This window comes from Mesoplodon bidens (assembly GCF_964165515.1).
Source record: "Mesoplodon bidens genome assembly, chromosome: 7".
Lineage (NCBI taxonomy): Eukaryota > Metazoa > Chordata > Mammalia > Artiodactyla > Ziphiidae > Mesoplodon > Mesoplodon bidens.
This window is the reverse complement of record NC_138164.1, coordinates 75,078,060-75,097,422: the sequence shown is the minus strand read 5'-3', so window position 1 is coordinate 75,097,422 and position 19,363 is coordinate 75,078,060. Positions and strand designations below refer to the sequence as shown.

At 36.7% G+C, this 19,363-nt stretch overlaps 1 protein-coding gene across 1 annotated transcript in view; it reads right to left on the bottom strand.

Annotated features, from left to right (window-relative positions):
• FOLH1 (folate hydrolase 1) overlaps positions 1-19,363 on the bottom strand; it is a 57,092-nt gene that overhangs the window by 27,582 nt on the left and 10,147 nt on the right. Inside the window, exons 5-7 of the mRNA XM_081239508.1 lie at positions 10,705-10,830; positions 9,730-9,916; positions 7,284-7,377 (exon numbers count right to left, since the gene is read on the bottom strand). Coding sequence (XP_081095634.1) covers positions 7,284-7,377; positions 9,730-9,916; positions 10,705-10,830 — 407 coding nt within the window. The remainder of the gene's footprint in view (positions 1-7,283; positions 7,378-9,729; positions 9,917-10,704; positions 10,831-19,363) is intronic.

Below are 19,363 nucleotides of genomic sequence, written 5' to 3'. Positions count from 1 at the left end.
AAAAGAAAAAGTAAAACTGTCACTGTTTGCAGATGACATGATACTATACATAGAGAGTCCTAAAGGTGCCACCAGAAAACTACTAGAGCTAATCAATGAATTTGGTAAAGTTGCAGGATACAAAATTAGTGCACAGAAATGTCTTGCATTACTATACACTAACAACGAAAGATCAGAAAGAGAAATTAAGGAAACACTCCCATTTACCATTGCAACAAAAATAATAAAAAACCTAGGAATAAACCTACCTAGGGAGACAAAAGACCTATATGCAGAAAACTATAAGACACTGATGAAAGAAATTAAAGATGATACCAACAGATGGAGAGATATACCATGTTCTTGGATTAGAAGAATCAATATTGTGAAAATGACTCTACTACCCAAAGCAATCTACAGATTCAGTGCAATCCCTATCAAATTACCAATGGCATTTTTTATGGACTAGAACAAATAATCTTAAAATTTGTATGGAGACACAAAAGACCCTGAATAGCCAAAGCAGTGTTGAGGGAAAAAAACGGAGCTGGAGGAATCAGACTCCCTGACTTTAGACTATACTACAAAGCTACAGTAATCAAAACAGTAAAGCACTGGCCTGAAAACAGAAATATAGATCAATGGAACAGGATAGAAAGCCCAGAGATAAACCCATGTACCTATGGTCATCTAATCTAAGACAAAGGAGGCAAGAATACACAATGGAGAAAAGACACTCTCTTCAATAAGTGGTGCTGGGAAAACTGGACAGCCACATGTAAAAGAATGAAATTAGAACACTCCTTAACACCATACACAAAAATAAACTCAAAATGAATTAAAGACCTAAATGTAAGACAGGACACCATAAAATTCTCAGAGGAAAACACAGGAAAAACATAAATCACAGCACCTACTTCCTAGAGTAATGAAAATAAAAACAAAAATAAACAAATGGGACTGAACTGCACTTAAAAGCTTTTGTACAGCAAAAGAAATCATAAACAAGACAAAAAGACAGCCCTCAGAATCGGAAAAATATTTTCAAATGAAGCAACTGGAAAAGGATTAATCTCCAAAATATACAAACAGCTCATGCAGCTCAATATAAAAAAAAACAACCAACCCAATCCAAAAATGGGCAGAAGACCTAAATAGACATTTCTCCAAAGAAGATATACAGATTGCCAACAAACACATGAAAGAATGCTCAACATCACTAATCAGTAGAGAAATGAAAATGAAAACTACAGTGAGATAACACCTCACACTGGTCAGAATGGCCATCATCAAAAAGTCTACAAATGATAAATGCTGGAGAGGGTGTGGAGAAAAGGGAACCCTCTTGCACTGTTGGTGGGAATGGAAATTGACACAGCCACTATGGAGAACAGTATAGAGGTTCCTTAAAAAACTAAAAATATAATTACCATATGACCTAGCAATCCCACTACTAGGCACATACCCTGAGGAAACCATAACTCAAAAAAACACATGCACCTCAATGTTTATTGCAGCACTATTTACAACCACCAGGACATGGAAGCAACCTAAATGTCTATCAACAGATGAATGGATAAAGAAGATGTGGTACATATATACAATGGAATATTACTCAGCCATAAAAAGGAATGAAAATGGGTCATTTGTAGAGATGTGCATGGACCTAGAGTCTGTCATACAGAGTGAAGTAAGTCAGAAAGAGAAAAACAAATATCATATATTAATGCATTTTTCTGGAATCCAGAAAAATGGTACCAATGAACCCATTTGCAGGGCAGCAATAGAGAGGCTGACATAGAGAAAGGGCAGTGGACACATTGGGGGAAGGGGAAGATGGGATGAACTGGGAGATTAGGATTGACATATATACAGTACCATGTGTAAAATAGACTGCTAGTGGGAACATGCTGTACAGCACAGGGAGCTCAGCTTGGTGCTCTGTGATGACCTAGATGGGTGGGATGGGGGGATGGTGGGAGGGAGGTCCAAGAGGGAAGGGATATTGGGATATATGTATACATATAGCTGATTCACTTTGCTGTACAGCAGAAACTAACAGAACATTGTAAAACAATTATACTCCAATAAAAAAAGAGAGAGAGAAAAAAAAAGAAAACAGCAGTGTTCTAAGAATAGCCATGTATGGATGCTGACTGCCACCATCATTAATAAATGATTCTGCACTGAAGCCAAAGAATTAATTTGAGAGCAATTTATGATAATGCGTTTCTAGGTAATTAAAATAAACTTCTGAGGAAAAAAAATAACAGAAAAAATTTTGGAAAATGTGCAAATATATGAAAATTAAACAACTGACCCTAAATAACCAATGGCTCATAGAAAAAAATCACAAGAGTAAATAGAAAATACTTTGAGATGAATAAAAATGAAGATATAAGACACCAAAAGTTATGAGATGCAGTTAAAACAGTGTTTAGAGGGAAATATATAGCTGTAAACACCTATATTAAAAAAGTAGAAAGCTATCAAATCAATAAACTAACCTTCCACCTAAAGAAATTCAACAATGAAAAGCAAGCTAAATTTATATCAAGCATAAGAAAGGCAATAATAAAGACTGGAGCAAAAATAACAAAATAGAAACTAGAAAAGGAAATAAAGAAAAATGAATGAAAGCAAAAGTTGGTTCTTTGAAAAGATCAACAAAATTGACAAATCATTAGCTAGACTGACCAAGAAAAAAAGGGGAGAAGACTGAAAATCAGGAACAAAAGAGGGAATACTACTATTGACTTTACAGAAATAAAAAGGATTATAAGGGAACACTATAAACAATTATATACCAACAAATTAACCTCAATGAAATGAATTCCTGAAAAGATATAAACTACCATAACTGAAGAAAGAGAAAATGTAAGTAGGCTATAACAAGTAATCAAAACTTCTCAGAAAGAGAAGCCCATATGGCTTCACTGCTGAATGCTACCAATCAATAAAGAATAAACACCAATCCTTCACATGCTCTTTAGAAAAACAGAAGGAACATTTCTAAAGTTACCCTATGTGACAAACATTGCCATGACACCAAAACCAGATACAGAAATCACAGGGAAACTAAAGATAAATATGAATATTGACACAAAAATCATTAATAAAATACTAGCAAACCAAATTCAACAGCATTTTGAAAGGATTATACACCATGACCAAGTGAGATTTATTCCATGAATGCAAGACTGACACCACATACAAAAATCAAAAAGTGTAATATACCACATTAACAGGCTAAAGAAAAACCACATGATCAGAAAAATTGATGCAGAAAACAAACAACCACAGCAACAATAAAACATTGGGGAAAATTCAGCATCCATTCATGATGAAAATTATCAGAAAACTAGAAATATTGAAAGAAAATACACGACAAACCTGAAATATTTTGTGATGTCAGAATACAAGTTCTTATAAAAGGATTGGAAGAACTGTATTTTTTTTTATATCGCTGGTAGGATGTAAAAGGATACAACCACTATGGAAAAAGTTTGTCAGATTCTTAAAAAAGTAAACATGCTATTATCATATGACTCGGCAATTGCACTCCAGAGTAATGAAAACTTACGTTGACACACAAATCTGTACATGATTATCTGTAGCAGCTTTATTCGTAATAGCTACAAACTAGTTGTTCTTCAAATGGTGAAACAAACTGTGATACCAAATACAATGGAACACTCCTCAGTATTAAAAAGAAAAATACTATATATACAACAACTTGAACAAATCTCCAGAGAAGTATGCTGAATGAAGAAAAATCCCACAAGGGTATACATTTGTATAACATTCTTGAAATGATGAAATTATAGAAATGGTGAACAGATTAGTAGTTGCTAGGAGTTAAGGTCAGAGGGTATGGATGGAGGGGGACAGGAAAGGAGTGGGTGTGGCTAAAAGGGCCACATGAGGGATCCTGGTGATGATGGAAATGTTTTGTGTCATGAGTATAAAAAAATATCTATCAATATCTTGGTTGTGATATTGTACTATACTTTGCAAGATGTTACTATTGGGGAAAGCTGGGTAAATGGCCTAGAGGGACTCTTTAGTACTACTTACAGTTGCATGTGAATCACAATTATCTCAAAATAATGAGTTTAATTCTTAAAAATTAGGAACAAGCTAGATGGGCAGAAAATGATGTAATAGAATTTTGTGGTTTGTCATGTAGCCTCTATTAAGCTGTGAGCTTCTATACTATATTTTGAGGGCCCTGAGAACAAAGTCTATATATAAATCATACTTTTACCACAGTGCTTGACAAAAAGAGGCCATTCCATAAGTGTACCTTGAGTGGATAGGCTATAGGAAGCCATTAAAGGTCTTCTGAGCAGAGACACAAGAATGAGACAGTGCCTTGGCAAAGAGATGTCTACTAAATGCTTGTGCTGTTGAAAAGAGAATAAGTGATGCTCAACAAAGCTGTCTTTTACATCAGACATGAGTTTCCGTCCCAGATCTATCACGTACTCTCTGAACTTTGATTTCTTTATTTGTAAAATTAGTTATCACAATACTAACTCATGTAGTTGTTTTATGGGCTAATTGATAAACAGTATGTAATCATTTAGCAAAAAGTAAGTGCTAGAATATAATTAGCACTCTATGCATGTTAGATGCTATTATCATTGTCTTTATTATTATTGTCGTTACTGTCATTATAATCCTGGTAGTTACTCAGGGAGACAAAGAGAAACCATGTAACCACATTCCCTTCAGTACAGATGCAAAAAAGAATAAGAAAGAACATACACACTGTTCCCCTTTTCTCCCACCTAGGTAAACACAATTTTCTTTTTTCTATAATTCACATTTCATCAACTTTTTATTAAAGTTCTCGGCATACCTGGGCCATTATATAACTTTATGTCTCTCCTCTTGTTCTCATATACATATTAAGAAACTTTCATTTTATGATATATCCAATTTGTAAAATACTGTCTATTCTAATTAATACATAATGTTACACTACTAACCGTTTGTGGGAATATGAGAACTGATTATAATGGATACGTAGCACACTCCCTAGATAATTATTCAGAGGGAGTAAATACTCCCAATGAAATTCATAAACAAATTACATGATCTTAAAATGTTTTATGACTAAATTCCAGTCTGTAGAACGTTTCACTATACCTTAGAAGGTATGGATGGTGAAACAGAAACTATCTTATTGCTTTTAGTATACACAGATCATCTCCTCCTTCCAAATACATTTTTTTTTTTTTTTTTTTGCAGTACGCGGGCCTCCCACTGCTGTGACCTCTCCCGTTGCAGAGCACAGGCTCCTGACGCGCAGGCCCAGCGGCCATGGCCCGCGGGCCCAGCCGCTCCGTGGCACGTGGGATCTTCCCGGATCGGGGCACAAACCCGTGTCCCCTGCATCGGGAGGCGGACTCTCAAACACTGCACCACGAGAGAAGCCCCCAGATACATTTTTAATACATTTCTGTACTTCCAAAATTCATTTTTAATCATGGTGTTTTGAATGCAAAATATACTTCCATAGAATTTGTGTTATTTAATGATGATTGCATTTACAAAATGACTTACTAAAGCTGACTTAAATACATTTGGTAATTTTTTTGATCAAGTATTAATAATTCTACTACCCAGTTAGGGCATAGCCAAATTCAGCTAGTTTACCAGAGCAGTCAAATGGTAGACATGGTTAAATAAACCTCACATCCAATTCTGTATGATCCTTCCTTCTTTCCTTCCATGCACTCTTTCTCTAACTACAAAGATAATACGGGTTCACTTTTTAAAACTTATAATTTAGGGATTATTATATATATATATATATATATATATTTGAAATCTACTTTTTCTATTTAATAGTATAGCATAAGCATGTACCCACATTGTTAAATACTCTTGTACACCATATATTTTAATGCCTTCATGTACTGTCATAGACAGTAATATATTTAACTACTTATCAATTATTGAAGATTTGTGTTGTTTACAATTTTCCACTATCACAGGTAAAGCTACAATCACATTCATCTTTTAAATATAATGAATATTTAGACTTTATGTTTACACAAACACATAGTCCGTGGTGCCCTCAAAAGTTGTGCCCTATCCTGAATCCTAACCCATGTGGTAAAGCTAAGAGCTCAAAAGAAAAAAAGATCAGGGTGCTTGCTATTCCTTAATCTTCCCTTAAGTTGGACAGACACCTCCAATTCTCTGATGACAGCCTCCTCATCTGTAAAAAATGAGAGCACTAAACTACGTCATAAATAAGTTTTCTTATACATTCTAGAATAAAATGATTAAGAATGCCTTAAACTCAAAGAAGAAAAGGGACTAACTGGCCAGATGCTTTGGTCTCCAGTGATTCTACTTTCAAAGAAGTCAGTGCTCTCTCCCCTCCTCAAGGATAATGGAGAAGAAGGGACATGCAGATGGGAGAAAGCAGGACAGGAAAGAGGAAAGAGCTCCAATGTCAGATTAAACAATAACAACTCTGGAGAAGCTTCAATAGTGAAAGCAGAGGAATGGATAAAGATGAATATCAATGGAAGATACTTTCAAAGGGCATTATTCCAGGTCCACCAAGAAGCAGACAATAAGAGGTTTTAATAAGTAAGCGATTTATTAGGGGAAAGGCGTGTGAAGGAAATAGCAAGGGAGCTAAGAGAGGCTGAGAAAGCCATCAGACTGCAATGCAGGTCAGAAATGGGGTAAAAGAGAAAGAGAAGAAAGAAGAGTGCTGGTGGCAGAATCCCTTCATAGCAAGGTTGTCGGAGTCCTGAGCCAGGGTCTCCCATCAGAGGAGTCCCATGCCTCCCAGTAATAGGCCTCATTTTGTACCGTTGCTGCATTTAGTTACTGACTGGGAGCATCTATGGGAATCATGGCCTTGACACAAACAGGGTGATGGATTTCAAAACACAGTGGAGCACCTTATCAGTAACACTCCCCACAGCTGATGATCTGAAAGACTTTTGTGGCTGTCACACACTGGATACCAGTATTTAAAGCAAATCCCAGGTTAGAACCACTGTTCTATAAAATGGTGATAAAATTGTATGCTTATTTGATTTTCTGCCAACACACAAAAGAATAGATACTATCTGATTCCATTTATATCAAGTTCAAAACCAAACTAATCAATGATGATAGATATCAGAAAGTGGTTGCTTCTAGGGAGGTATGGTAAAAATTGAGCACAGAAAACTTCAGTATCAAATAATGGAGATAAAAGCATGAAGGTTGAAGATTGCCAGTAAAGAGAATTACCCAAATAGCCATCTGTTTTTTTCTTACAAACTTACTCTAGGAGCTTCTGTGCATCATAGTATCCAATTGGATGAACAGGAATATTTGGAAGACCGACAGCCTCTGCGATTTCACGTCTATAAGCATATTCTGAAAAAAAGTTGAACATACTGCTAATAAAAATGGAGTCCCTTTCAAAATGTTCTCTGTAAATCACATTAAACACATTCTTAAATTGCATCTACTAGAACTGTTACAATTAAAAAGACAGACAGTTTCAAATGTTAGCGAAAATGTGGAGCAACTGAAACTCTCATGTATTCTTGTAAGAGTGTATAATTAGAGAGTCACTTTAAATAACTTCTTTGAAAAGTAATGTTATACAGAATTATGCCCTATGGCAGAACAATTACACTCCTAGGTATTTACCCAAGAAAGATGGAAACATATGTCCACAAAAAGACCTGCACAAAATTGCTCATAGCAGCTGAATCTAGGTAGCCCATATGGGACACAGTCCAGCTGTTTGTAAATAGGAAAATGAATAAGCAATTTGTAGAACAGTGCCATAATAGAATTCTACTCAGCAAGTAAGGGAAGAAACTATTAACACACACAATAACATGACTAATCTCTAATTGTTGTACTGAGTGAGAGCAGCAAGGCAAATGATGAGGAAAATTCATAAATTTTTCTATGACCGGAAAATCAAACTAAGAAAGAAAAAAAATAACATGCCCGCTTTGTGGTAGGTCTTTCCCAATGTGCAATGTGCATCTGTATTGTACATTAACCAGACCTCCTCAAACAGTAGGATGTAATCAACCTTTAAGAAAAATGGTTGCTTTATTCAGACACCAGCGTTGTAATTTTAAGGTTATTTTAATTTCTTTTTCATCCCATACAGGGAGTTGTATTGACCAAAACATCTTTGATCAACGTTATGTAGAATGCTAACCTGTCAATATAACACATAAATTCTTTGTCTCAGAAATGTATAAAATTGCATCTCTAACTCCTGACCAATGGAACAGTTCTCAGAGCTTCTGCAAATCTGTTCCCTGGGTTATAATCCTCAGTTTGACTCAAATAAAATTCTCTTTTCTTTCTTCTTAGCTTGACTGTTATTTGATTTTCCACCAACACACAAAAGAATGGTTACTATCTGATTCCATTTATATGAAGTTCAAAACCAAACTAATCAATGATGATAGATATCAGAAAGTGGTTGCTTCTAGGGGAATATGGTAAAAATTGACCAGAAAGGGGCACCAGAGAACTTTCTGGAGTCATAGAAATGTCCTATATCTTATTTTGAGTGATATAGATACATGCAATTTTAAAAAATTATTGAATTAACTCAAGACCTGTGCATTTTGTTACATGTAAACTCTACCTCAAAATAAAAACACATTTTCTGTCATTTCTTCAGTTTTAAGAAAAATAAGAGCTATTTTTCCATTTTTTCTTCAAAATTTTAAATTATAAGAGCTTCAGGTGATTGCAAAAGCTATTCTTGTTATAGTAAAATGACATAATAATATGTTGCATGGGATTTGTTTTAAAAATCTTTAGGGTAATAATGCAAAAAGGGAAGATGAAGGGATAAAATAAGATTGACAAAGTGGTGATAATTTTCTCTATTTTTTTTGTATGTTAGAACTATTCCATAATAAAAAGTAAAATTAAAAGGAAAAAAAAATAGGGCACAAAAGGGAATTCAACAAATGCAAGCCTCACAGAGATACCATGATTTTTCTTTCTACAATGTCATCTTTTAAATTTGAGGATAATAAACAGAAATAGTCCAGTTAATCTTATTTTATGTTCACAAATTTTTTTTTTTTTTTTCCAGTGCGCAGGCCTCTCACTGTTGTGGCCTCTCCCGCTGCGGAGCACAGGCTCCAGATGCGCAGGCTCAGTGGCCATGGCTCACAGGCCCAGCCGCTCTGCGGCGTGTGGGATCCTCCCGGACCAGGGCACGAACCCGCGTCCCCTGCATCGGCAGGCGGACTCTCAACGACTGTGCCACCAGGGAAGCCCCATATTACTTTTTTTTTTTTTTTTTTTTTTTTGCGGTACGCGGCCCTCTCACTGTTGTGGCCTCTCCCGTTGCGGAGCACAGGCTCCGGACACGCAGCCTCAGCAGCCATGGCTCACGGGTCCAGCTTCTCTGAGGCACGCGGGATCTTCCCGGACTGGGGCACGAACCCTCGTCCCCTGCATCGGCAGGCGGACTCTCAACGACTGTGCCACCAGGGAAGCCCCATATTACTTTTAAATATCTGAAAATGTCTGAATTTCAAAACCTCTCAGACCCAAGGATTCCAAATAAGGGATAAGGGACCCGAACCAACAATTTTCTGAGTTCAAACTCCTTTATTCTTAGATACAAAGAGAACAAGAAAAAGACATACTTTATCCATGTGTCAGAGGAAATCCTTGGGTAAAATCACTTTACAATGTTAAGGTTTTTGCGATGATTAAGGCCTGGTCACTCACCATTTGCTGGGTAGCCAGGTGTGAGAGGGTCCCCTGCACCATTAAGATTTAAGATATTTCCACGCTGAACACCACCTCCAGGAAGATTCCAACCACCTGGATAGGACTCCACCCCGGGAGCAAAGTAATCAGCAGGATCCGAGTACAAAATGATCCCTTTGGCCCCAGCCAGCTGGGCATTTTTAACCTGGAATAGACAGTCTTTCTTATTTTAGGTTGGTTACTCAAAGTTACTCTTAAATAAGTAGCTAAACCTTATCTTCAATCTTTTATCCTTAGACTTACAACAAGGGATATCTCACAGAGTTGGCTTTTTCTTTTTCCTACTGCAAGCTCTAAAAATGAGTTTCCAGGGCTGAATCAGCCCTCAGAGCAGCAGATTTTAAAAATGTACATATTAGTGGTAGTGAGTATGTGCTATTTCCTTCCTCTAGTCTAGAAGCACAATAAGCAAGTAGACTCCAAAGACTAGACTCCCATTTCTTCTATGTTTGAGAGGGAATATTTCTGAAATTTAGCTTCCCACAAGAGAGGAAAAAATATTAGCAAATCGAGCCAAATTAAGTGATAGTAACTTTCAAAACTGCTGTGTATAAATTGGTTTCTCTCATTATCTATAATAAGAATTAATACTAAAATTTAATTTAGTAAATATTTTCAAAATAACATTTAAAACAAAGATACTGAAGGTTAACAACAAATCAAATGCATGCTTCTTTGTAGACCACAGGCATAATGTGTAGGTATGGAAAAAACCTGTTCTGTTTCCCTGAACTTCCACCCTGGCCGAATTCAAATGACCCAGTTTAAAACCCCTGTATATAAGCTAGAAAATGTATCTTCCCTATGAGGTGGGCTGGTACAGAGTATGAGATGATCACAGTCCTCCAAAAGTTTTAAGGATGTGGTTCTACCCATGTAAGATACAACATAACTTTTTATTTTTGTGGAAAAGAAAAAAAGATTATTTTTTACCTTATTTCCTCTGAAAATTTTCCCATATCTGGCAATCAGAATCTTCCCAGAGCAATTAATTTTCATGTCCCGCTCTAGTTTAAAGAAGTCTTCAGTTCGTGCGTAGTTAACATAGACTAGGTCACCCTGTTGAGATCACGGATGACTTACTACAAGTAAGATTTAATAAAAGAGGCTTTTCTGTGTGAAGTCTGTTTCACATCTTTGAAAGAGGTAAGAGACAAGAGTATGCAAGAGGGCCAGAAAACCATGAGCCTCGGGTAAGAGATTCAACAGAGAAATGAACTTGAATTGAGAAGGCAATTACCTGGGTAGAGACTTGTGAATTAACTATTAAGTTTTGTTTATGTTGATGTCTCCTGTAAAGTGACCATAAAACTATAGAAGTGTTCGTCAGAAAAATGCGCGTAAATATACACACTGCAATTTGGCAGGGGCCGGATATCCTAGGTGAAAAAGCCCTAGATGAGAGCTGTATTCTCCTTGAAGTATATTCACAATGGGTCTTCACACCACCAGGTAAAAAAGAAATGTCAGGTAATACTGCTTTACGGGTCTGGCTTCAGGATTACGTGTGAGTATTCTAACATCTCAGAGTATCAACATTATCATTTGTAAAATGGCCTGTTAGATTAGATCAGTGTTCTTCACACATTTTTTTTTCTCACCTACTCCCTAGATTATTTTTGAAGGAAATGTATCCCTCCTTTATTTTTTATTATTATCTTTTTGGATTTTTTTTAAACATCTTTATTGGAGTATAATTGCTTTAAGATGGTGTGTTAGTTTCTGCTTTATAACAAAGTGAATCAGTTATACATATACATATATCCCCATATCCCCTCCCTCTTGCGTCTCCCTTCCACCTTCCCTATCCCAACCCTCTAGGTGGTCACAAAGCACTGAGCTGATCTCCTTGTGCTATATGGCTGCTTCCCTCCCACTAGCCATCTATTTTACAGTTGGTAGTGTATATATGTCCATACCACTCTCTCACTTCGTCCCAGGTTACCCTTCCCCCTCCCTGTGTCCTCAAGTACATTCTCTACATCTTTGTCTTTTTTCCTGTCCTACCTCTAGGTTCTTCAAAACCACTTTTTTTAAAATTTTTAGATTCCATATATATGTGTTAGCATACAGTATTTGTTTTTCTCTTTCTGACTTACTTCACTCTGTATGACAGACTCTAGGTCCATCCACCTCACTACAAATAACTCAATTTCGTTTCGTTTTATGGCTAATATTCCATTGTATATGTGTGCCACATCTTCTTCACCCATTCATCTGCTGATGGACACTTAGTTTGCTTCCATGTCCTGGCTATTATAAACAGTGCTGCAGTGAACATTGTGATACATGTCTATTTTTGAATTATGGTTTTCTCAGGGTATATATGCCCAGTAGTGGAATTGTTGGGTCCTATGTATGGTAGTTCTTTTAAAAGTTTTTAAGGACCCTTTATACTCTTCTCCACAGTGGCTGTATCAATTTACAATCCCAGCAACAGTGCAAGAGGGTTCCCTTTCCTCCACACCCTCTCCAGCATTTATTGTTTGTAGATTTTTTTTTTTTTTTTTTTTTTTTTTTTTTGCGGTACGCGGGCCTCTCACTGTTGTGGCCTCTCCCGTTGCGGAGCACAGGCTCCGGATGCGCAGGCTCAGCGGCCATGGCTCACGGGCCCAGCCGCTCCGCGGCATGTGGGATCCTCCCAGACCGGGGCACGAACCCGTGTCCCCTGCATCGGCAGGCGGACTCCCGACCACTGCGCCACCAGGGAAGCCCTGTAGATTTTTTGATGATGGCCATTCTGACTGGTATGAGGTGATACCAAATTGTAGTTTTGATTTGCATTTCTCTAATAATTAGTGAAGTTGGCATCCTTTCATGTGTTTGTTGGCAATCTGTATATCTTCTCTGAAGAAATGTCTGTTTAGTCTTCTGCCCGTTTTTGGATTGGGGTGTTTGATTTTTGATATTGAGCTGCATGAGCTTCTTGTAAATTTTGGAGATTAATCCTTTGTCAGTTGCTTCATTTGCAAATATTTTCTCCCATTCTGAGGGTTGTCTTTTTGTCTTGTTTATGGTTTCCTTGCTGTGCAAAATCTTTTAAGCTTCATTAGGTCCCATTTGTTTATTTTTGTTTTTATTTCCCTTTCTCTAGGAGGTGCGTTCAAAAGGGGTCTTGCTGTGATTTATGTCATAGAGTATTCTATGTTTTCCTCTGAGTTAGATAGTGTCTGGCCTTACATTTAGTTGTTTAATCTATTTTGAGGGGTTTTTTTTGTGTGTGTATGGTGTTAGGGAGTGTTCTAATTTCATTCTTTTACATGTAGCCATCCAGTTTTCCCAGCACCACTTATTGAAGAGGCTGTCCTTTCTCCACTGTATATTCTTGCCTCCTTTATCAAAGATAAGGTGTCCATATGTGCGTGGGTTTATCTCTGGGTTTTCTATCCTGTTCCATTGATCTGTATTTCTGTTTTTGACACACAGGATTCTTGGTGGCTGCAGTAGCAGCCTTAGCGTTTCATGCCCGTCTCTGGTGTCCTACCTAGGCTTACGCCCGTTTCTGGAGCTCATTTAGGCAGTGCTCTGAATCCCCTCTCCTCGCACACCCTGAGGTCTTTTGACTCTTAGGCAGTTCCAAACTTTTTCCTGGACTCCCTCCCAGCTAGCTGTGGCACATTAGCCCCCTTCAGGTTGTGTTCATGCAGCAAACTGCCGTCCTCTCCCTGGGGTCTGACCTCCGAAGCCCGAGCCTCAGCTCCCAGCCCCACCTGCCCTGGCGGGTGAGCAGACAAGCCTCTCAACCTCAGCCTCTGGTTGAGTGCTGGTCGGCACCGATCCTCTGTTCGGGAATCTCTCCCCTTTGCCCCCTGTAGCTCTGTTGCTGCTCTCTCCTTCGTGGCTCCGAAGCTTCCCGCCCCCCGCCCACCCCCCTGTCTCCACCAGTGAAGGGGCTTCCTAGTGTGTGGAAACTTTTCCTCCTTCACAGCTCCCTCCCACTGGTGCAGGTCCCATCCCTATTTTTTTGTCTCTGTTTTTTCTTTTTTCTTTTGCCCTACCCAGGTACGTGGGGAGTTTCTTGCCTTTTGGGAGGTCTGAGGTCTTCTGCCAGCGTTCAGTGGGTGTTCTGTAGGAGTTGTTGCATGTGTAGATGTATTTCTGATGTATTTGTGGAGAGGAAGGTGATCTCCGCATCTTACTCCTCCACCATCTTGAAGGTCCTCCCCCCCCTCCTTTATTTTTAAGTTGACATCTGAAATTTTTTGTCATGTCTTTAAGTTGTGGCGAACAATGCAATTTCCAGCACATTATAAATATTAACATTTTTAGAAGCAGTTTTACCTCACTTTTTATTTATATCCAAAGGAATTTAAATATTGTAATGATTTATTATTCAATATCATCCATTTTAAAATCACACTCTTCAGTCAGAATTTTATCAACTTTTTCTTCTTGAACTTGTATTTGCCCCTTTCCCTAAAGCATTTTACTCTAAAGTAAAATGTATTTGTGCTGGACACCAGTGCATTGGTGTCCAGATTCCCCTTCACTGAGGATGTTCTTGCTCCTGCTGCAGGGAAGGATCTCTGCAGGCAGCCTTCAGGAGTCAGTCCCTTGCTTACAATCAGCTATGGCAGCCACCTTGTTCAAGGTCATGTCCCTTCTTAGGATGCACATGTTCAATGACTGATCGATGTGGGAATATGAATACCTGGACATCTTTGTCCAGCCCAGGACAATCCTGAAAGGCTATTCTGACTCCAGAGCTGCCCATTGGGTCAGCTGAGGCTGTCTTTGAGCTAGCATTGAGGTGCAGCTTCTCCCTCTTCCTATTCCAGCTTCCTTCTCCTCCCTGCCACAGATATTGATCCCAAGAGAACACTCCTTAATAACCGTCTAGCATGCTAAATTCGATTTCAGTTTCTGTTATCTAGAATCTGGGTATGTTTGCAAGTCTTTTATTAATCACTGCCAAACTTGCCTTGATTAAGAATGTGTGTGTGTGTGTGTGTGTGTGTGTGTAGTGCTTAAAAATATTTATTTCCTATGACAAGCTGTACATGTTAAGAAAATTCTTCAAGAGTAATTTACTATTATAATTATTAGTAATATCAATTGAGTCTAACAACATAATTACAAAGTTTTATAAATAATACCTAAGCATAAAATTTTACTTGAAATACAACTTTTAGTGCTATGGGATGTTAAAACATTAGGTCATGGATCTATGGGTGAATAAATTATTTCCAGAATGAGTCAGGACTCACTCTCAGTTCTATTTACATTCCTTGTTTTTAGACAAGTTCTGAGAAACCTCGGGATGGGGATGAAAAAAATTGGAATTTTCCTTATATTATTTAAACTCTCTCCAAGTTACAACTCCTAAATCTCACACTGATCTATTATCCAAGTTAATTCTAATGATACCAGCTGGAAACTCAATTAGGCTCATCTTTAATTTTGTTCAACTATAAACCATTTGACTTGCCAAATCTTTGTTACCCAGCTATTAGAATCTTTCACTATTGTCTCTTTGTTTGGAGCCCCAGAGATTTTTTTTTACTACTCAGAGATATTCTTCATCTTGTTTTAGGATGAATGAGTGATGTCTCTCATTCATAAAATATGAGAAAAATAACTGTAAATAGGGAGGTGGAGACAGAGTACCAGCGGGACCTCACCACGGGCTAGTTCTCAATTCCATGAAAGAGTCCACTGAGAAACTGATGATGCAACTGATTTATTTAAAATGATCCTATGTCTGCCTTTGGAAAGTCTTCACATACCCTAGAGTTTGAAGTCCCTGTCCTACATAATTTCTAATATCCTATCATTTTATTTTGGTTATTGTTTTCCTCTTTAACTACATCTCATAACATGTGCACAACAAATTTATAACATATTGACATAAGGTTGTTTCCAAGCTGATTGTAGGATTCATTCCACAAACTTTTTGAAGGCATATCATTCTAGGAATTAGGGATACAGCAAATCCCTGTCCTTGAAGAAACTTACATTCATGTGGAAAACAGAGAGGTAAGATAATAAGCAATAAAATTAATAACTAAGTAAATTGTATATTATATTAAAAGGTGATGAATTCTGTAGAAAAATTCAAAACAAAAGTTTAAATACAGTAGGCAAACAGAGAACTTGTACTGTACTCAGTTGGGTGCAATTTTCAAAAAAGGGAGAAAGTCTATTGGGAAGGTGACATCTGAATCTTTGCTTCAGTAACAGGATTAGTTTTAGCTATTACTTTTCCTCCTAAGACCAATGCAATATTAATGCACTATTGATGATAACACTGTATGTCTGATTTATAACTGTTAGTCTTCTCTGAAGCTCACTCTTATACTACTGTGAATACAAAGCCATTAACCAATTTGGTTTCAGTGAATTTTGTTTTAGTGTAAATGTTCTACTTGAAATTTATTCATATTTAATATCACCAACTATGAGAAGACTAACTACTTCTTTAAATGTCTGTAAATTGTGGCTATCTTTTAATAAATCTGCACTCCTCACAAAGCAAATTATGATGGAGAAGGGATTGGAGAAGATATTAGTTTGAAAATGACAGTAAACTTTGAAAATGAAAACAAGTGTGGACAGATAGGCCCTCTCGGCACTTCACAAATGCAAGTTGTCACTGCTAGTTAGAAAAAAATCTTTATTTTCAGACAATGACCTTCTTGTAAAATTTACACTGTACCATTGTTCTATAACTGGGAATAAATACAATCTTGCACTGTTAGCCTACAATTTTCCATTTCTTTTAAGCTTCCATCTTCCTGCTCTTGTTAATAGAGACAGAATTGGGACGTGAGACCACTGGTTCTCAAACCATGGTTCTTGAACCAACAGAATCAACAATATCTAGGAACTTGCTGGAAACAAACTCTCAGGCTTCATCCAAGACATACTGAAACTCAGGTGATGGGAATCAGAATCTGTGTTTTATATGATTGCTTATAATTTCCTTTGCTGTGCAAAAGCTTTTAAGTTTCATTAGGTCCCATTTGTTTATTTTTGTCTTTATATCCATTTCTCTAGGATGTGGGTGAAAAAGGATCTTGCTGTGATTTATGTCATAGAGTGTTCTGCCTATGTAAGGTGCAAGAGGGAGGGGATATGGGGATATATGTATATATATATATAGCTGATTCACTTTATTATACAGCAGAAACTAACACAAACTTGTAAAGCAATTATACTTCAATAAAGTTGTTAAAAATAATGAATGAGGAAATTAATAAAGACCCAAAATGTGAAAACATAAAGAGAACACTGGACAATATTACAGTTAAAGAATCCTTTTCAGTAAAAAGCAACATAGGGCTTCCCTGGTGGCGCAGTGGTTGAGAGTCCGCCTGCCGATGCAGGGGACACGGGTTCGTGCCCCGGTCTGGGAAGATCCCACATGCCGCGGAGCGGTTGGGCCCGTGAGCCATGGCCGTTGGGCCTGCGCGTCCGGAGCCTGTGCTCCGCAACGGGAGAGGCCACAACAGTGAGAGGCCCGCATACAGCAAAAAAAAAAAAAAAAAAAAAAAAAAGCAACATAAATAACATGAACAAATATGGGTGAAAAATTAGGAGAAGCTGTTTGCAATATCTAAACCAATAGGAGATGAATAACTAAAATATTTAAGAAACCTCTGAAGTTAATAAGAAAAAGGCCAGAAACTCAACAGGAAAAGAAGGCTATAATTAATCATTTCACAGAGCAAAAACACAGCATAGCTAATAAATATATTTGGAGATGTACAATCTTATTTGTAATTAAAAAATGTGAATCAAAATAAATTAAAACAACAACAAAACAATTAGATAGGAAAAATTTAGAAAGTTACATAACTTCAGCCATTGATGAAAATGTGAGGAAAAAGGAACATTCATACAGTATTGGAGGGAGCAGTAAACTGCTACAGTCTGGACAGTATGAAATGAAGTATTCCCTACAAACCAGCAATCCCATACCTGGTTTAGTTTACACAGAGAGCCCATATATGAGCATATTCACTCCAACACTGTTTGTGGTAATTTAAATTTAGAGGCAAACCATGTGTTTGCCACTAAGAGACTGGATAAGTTACATGTGGTGTGCATGATAACATGGGATAACATGCAACAGTGAAAAGTAACAAACTACTCTGACATAAAGCAATAGATTCAAAAAAAAAGTTGATTGAAAAGCAGTAAGAGACCAAGTAAGACCTAAGGTATAATATTATTTGCATACATTTAAAATACACCAATTGCAAAATTAAGGCCATGTTTTTGTAAGAATACATACATTGCTAAAAGTATAAATACATTAGAGTCAATGACAGGGTGTAATGGAGTGGAGAAGAGGAATGAGATTGAAAATAGGAATGAGAGATGAAAGGAAAGAAATTAAATTAGGGATCTTACATGGACCCATGATGGTAATGTGCCTTACCTTGAGGAATAAGTCTAGGTCACCTCAGGACACTTGAGTTCTAAAATATACTATCTCTTCATTCCCAATTTTTATATACCTTATTTCTATGTCATGTCAATTATGAAATAATTATAGTGATTATAAGCATTCTATTTATGTGCAAATATTTAGGGAAAATTTTTCTAATACTGTTCCCTTAACCATGATGTTAACTACTCATTTGAAGTAAATTTCATACAACCAATAGAAAATATTCTATTCTAAGTTTGTGAGAGTTTTTAAATTATAAGTTAATCAAATATTCAAAACATTAGAAAATAATAAAAATAGTGTGTTTTTTAACTTTACTTATTAAAAAATGTGGCATTGTCTAATATTAAATCATCCTTATGTTCTTGCAATAAATCTTAACTAATTGGTGAAGACAAAGCTTTAAATGTCAATTCAATTCTAAATGTAAATTTTTTACTTAGGATGTTTCTGATGATAATCAAGCCCTTATCTCCCTATTGAGTGATACTTCAATATGCCCAACTGTCTATTAGCAACTTCTTGGAATATATCCTAGAGACCTCAAACTCAATATGTCCAAAACTGAATCTACTTAATGTTAAATATTATGGCAGGAGACATAACATTTTAAAAGATATTAATAAACTATATTCAACTCTTTCAAATTTAACTTTCTTATAAAAAAACAAAGTACTATGCAAGAATCTGGGGATTTACTGTAAAATCTCAGATGATATTTATACACACTGCTTTATTGAGTAAACTACGTTACATTTTCTAAAATGGACATTCATACTCTTCACTTGAAAATGGCAACAATTTCAAATTCTCATTCAAGTTCTTTGAAAATTAATCCAACTTATACAGTGGTAGTAAGATATGTAGTATTTTCATACAATAGAAATTACTTGGCAATAAAAAGGAACAATCTACTGATAAATGCAAAACATGTGAATTTCACAGACCCTATGCTTAGTGAAAGAAAATAGACACAAATGATTACATGCTTATCAATTCTATCATATGAATTTCTAGTACGGGCAAAACTAATCAAAGGTGGCAAAAAAAAAATCAGAAGAATGATTGCCTTGAGAGTGTGTGGAGTTGATTGAGAAGGGGCTTAAAAGTACTTTCTGAAGTGATAGTAGTATTCTACATGTTGATGAGGTTTGAATTACACAGGTGTATGCATTTGTCAAAAGTCAATAAATGTAC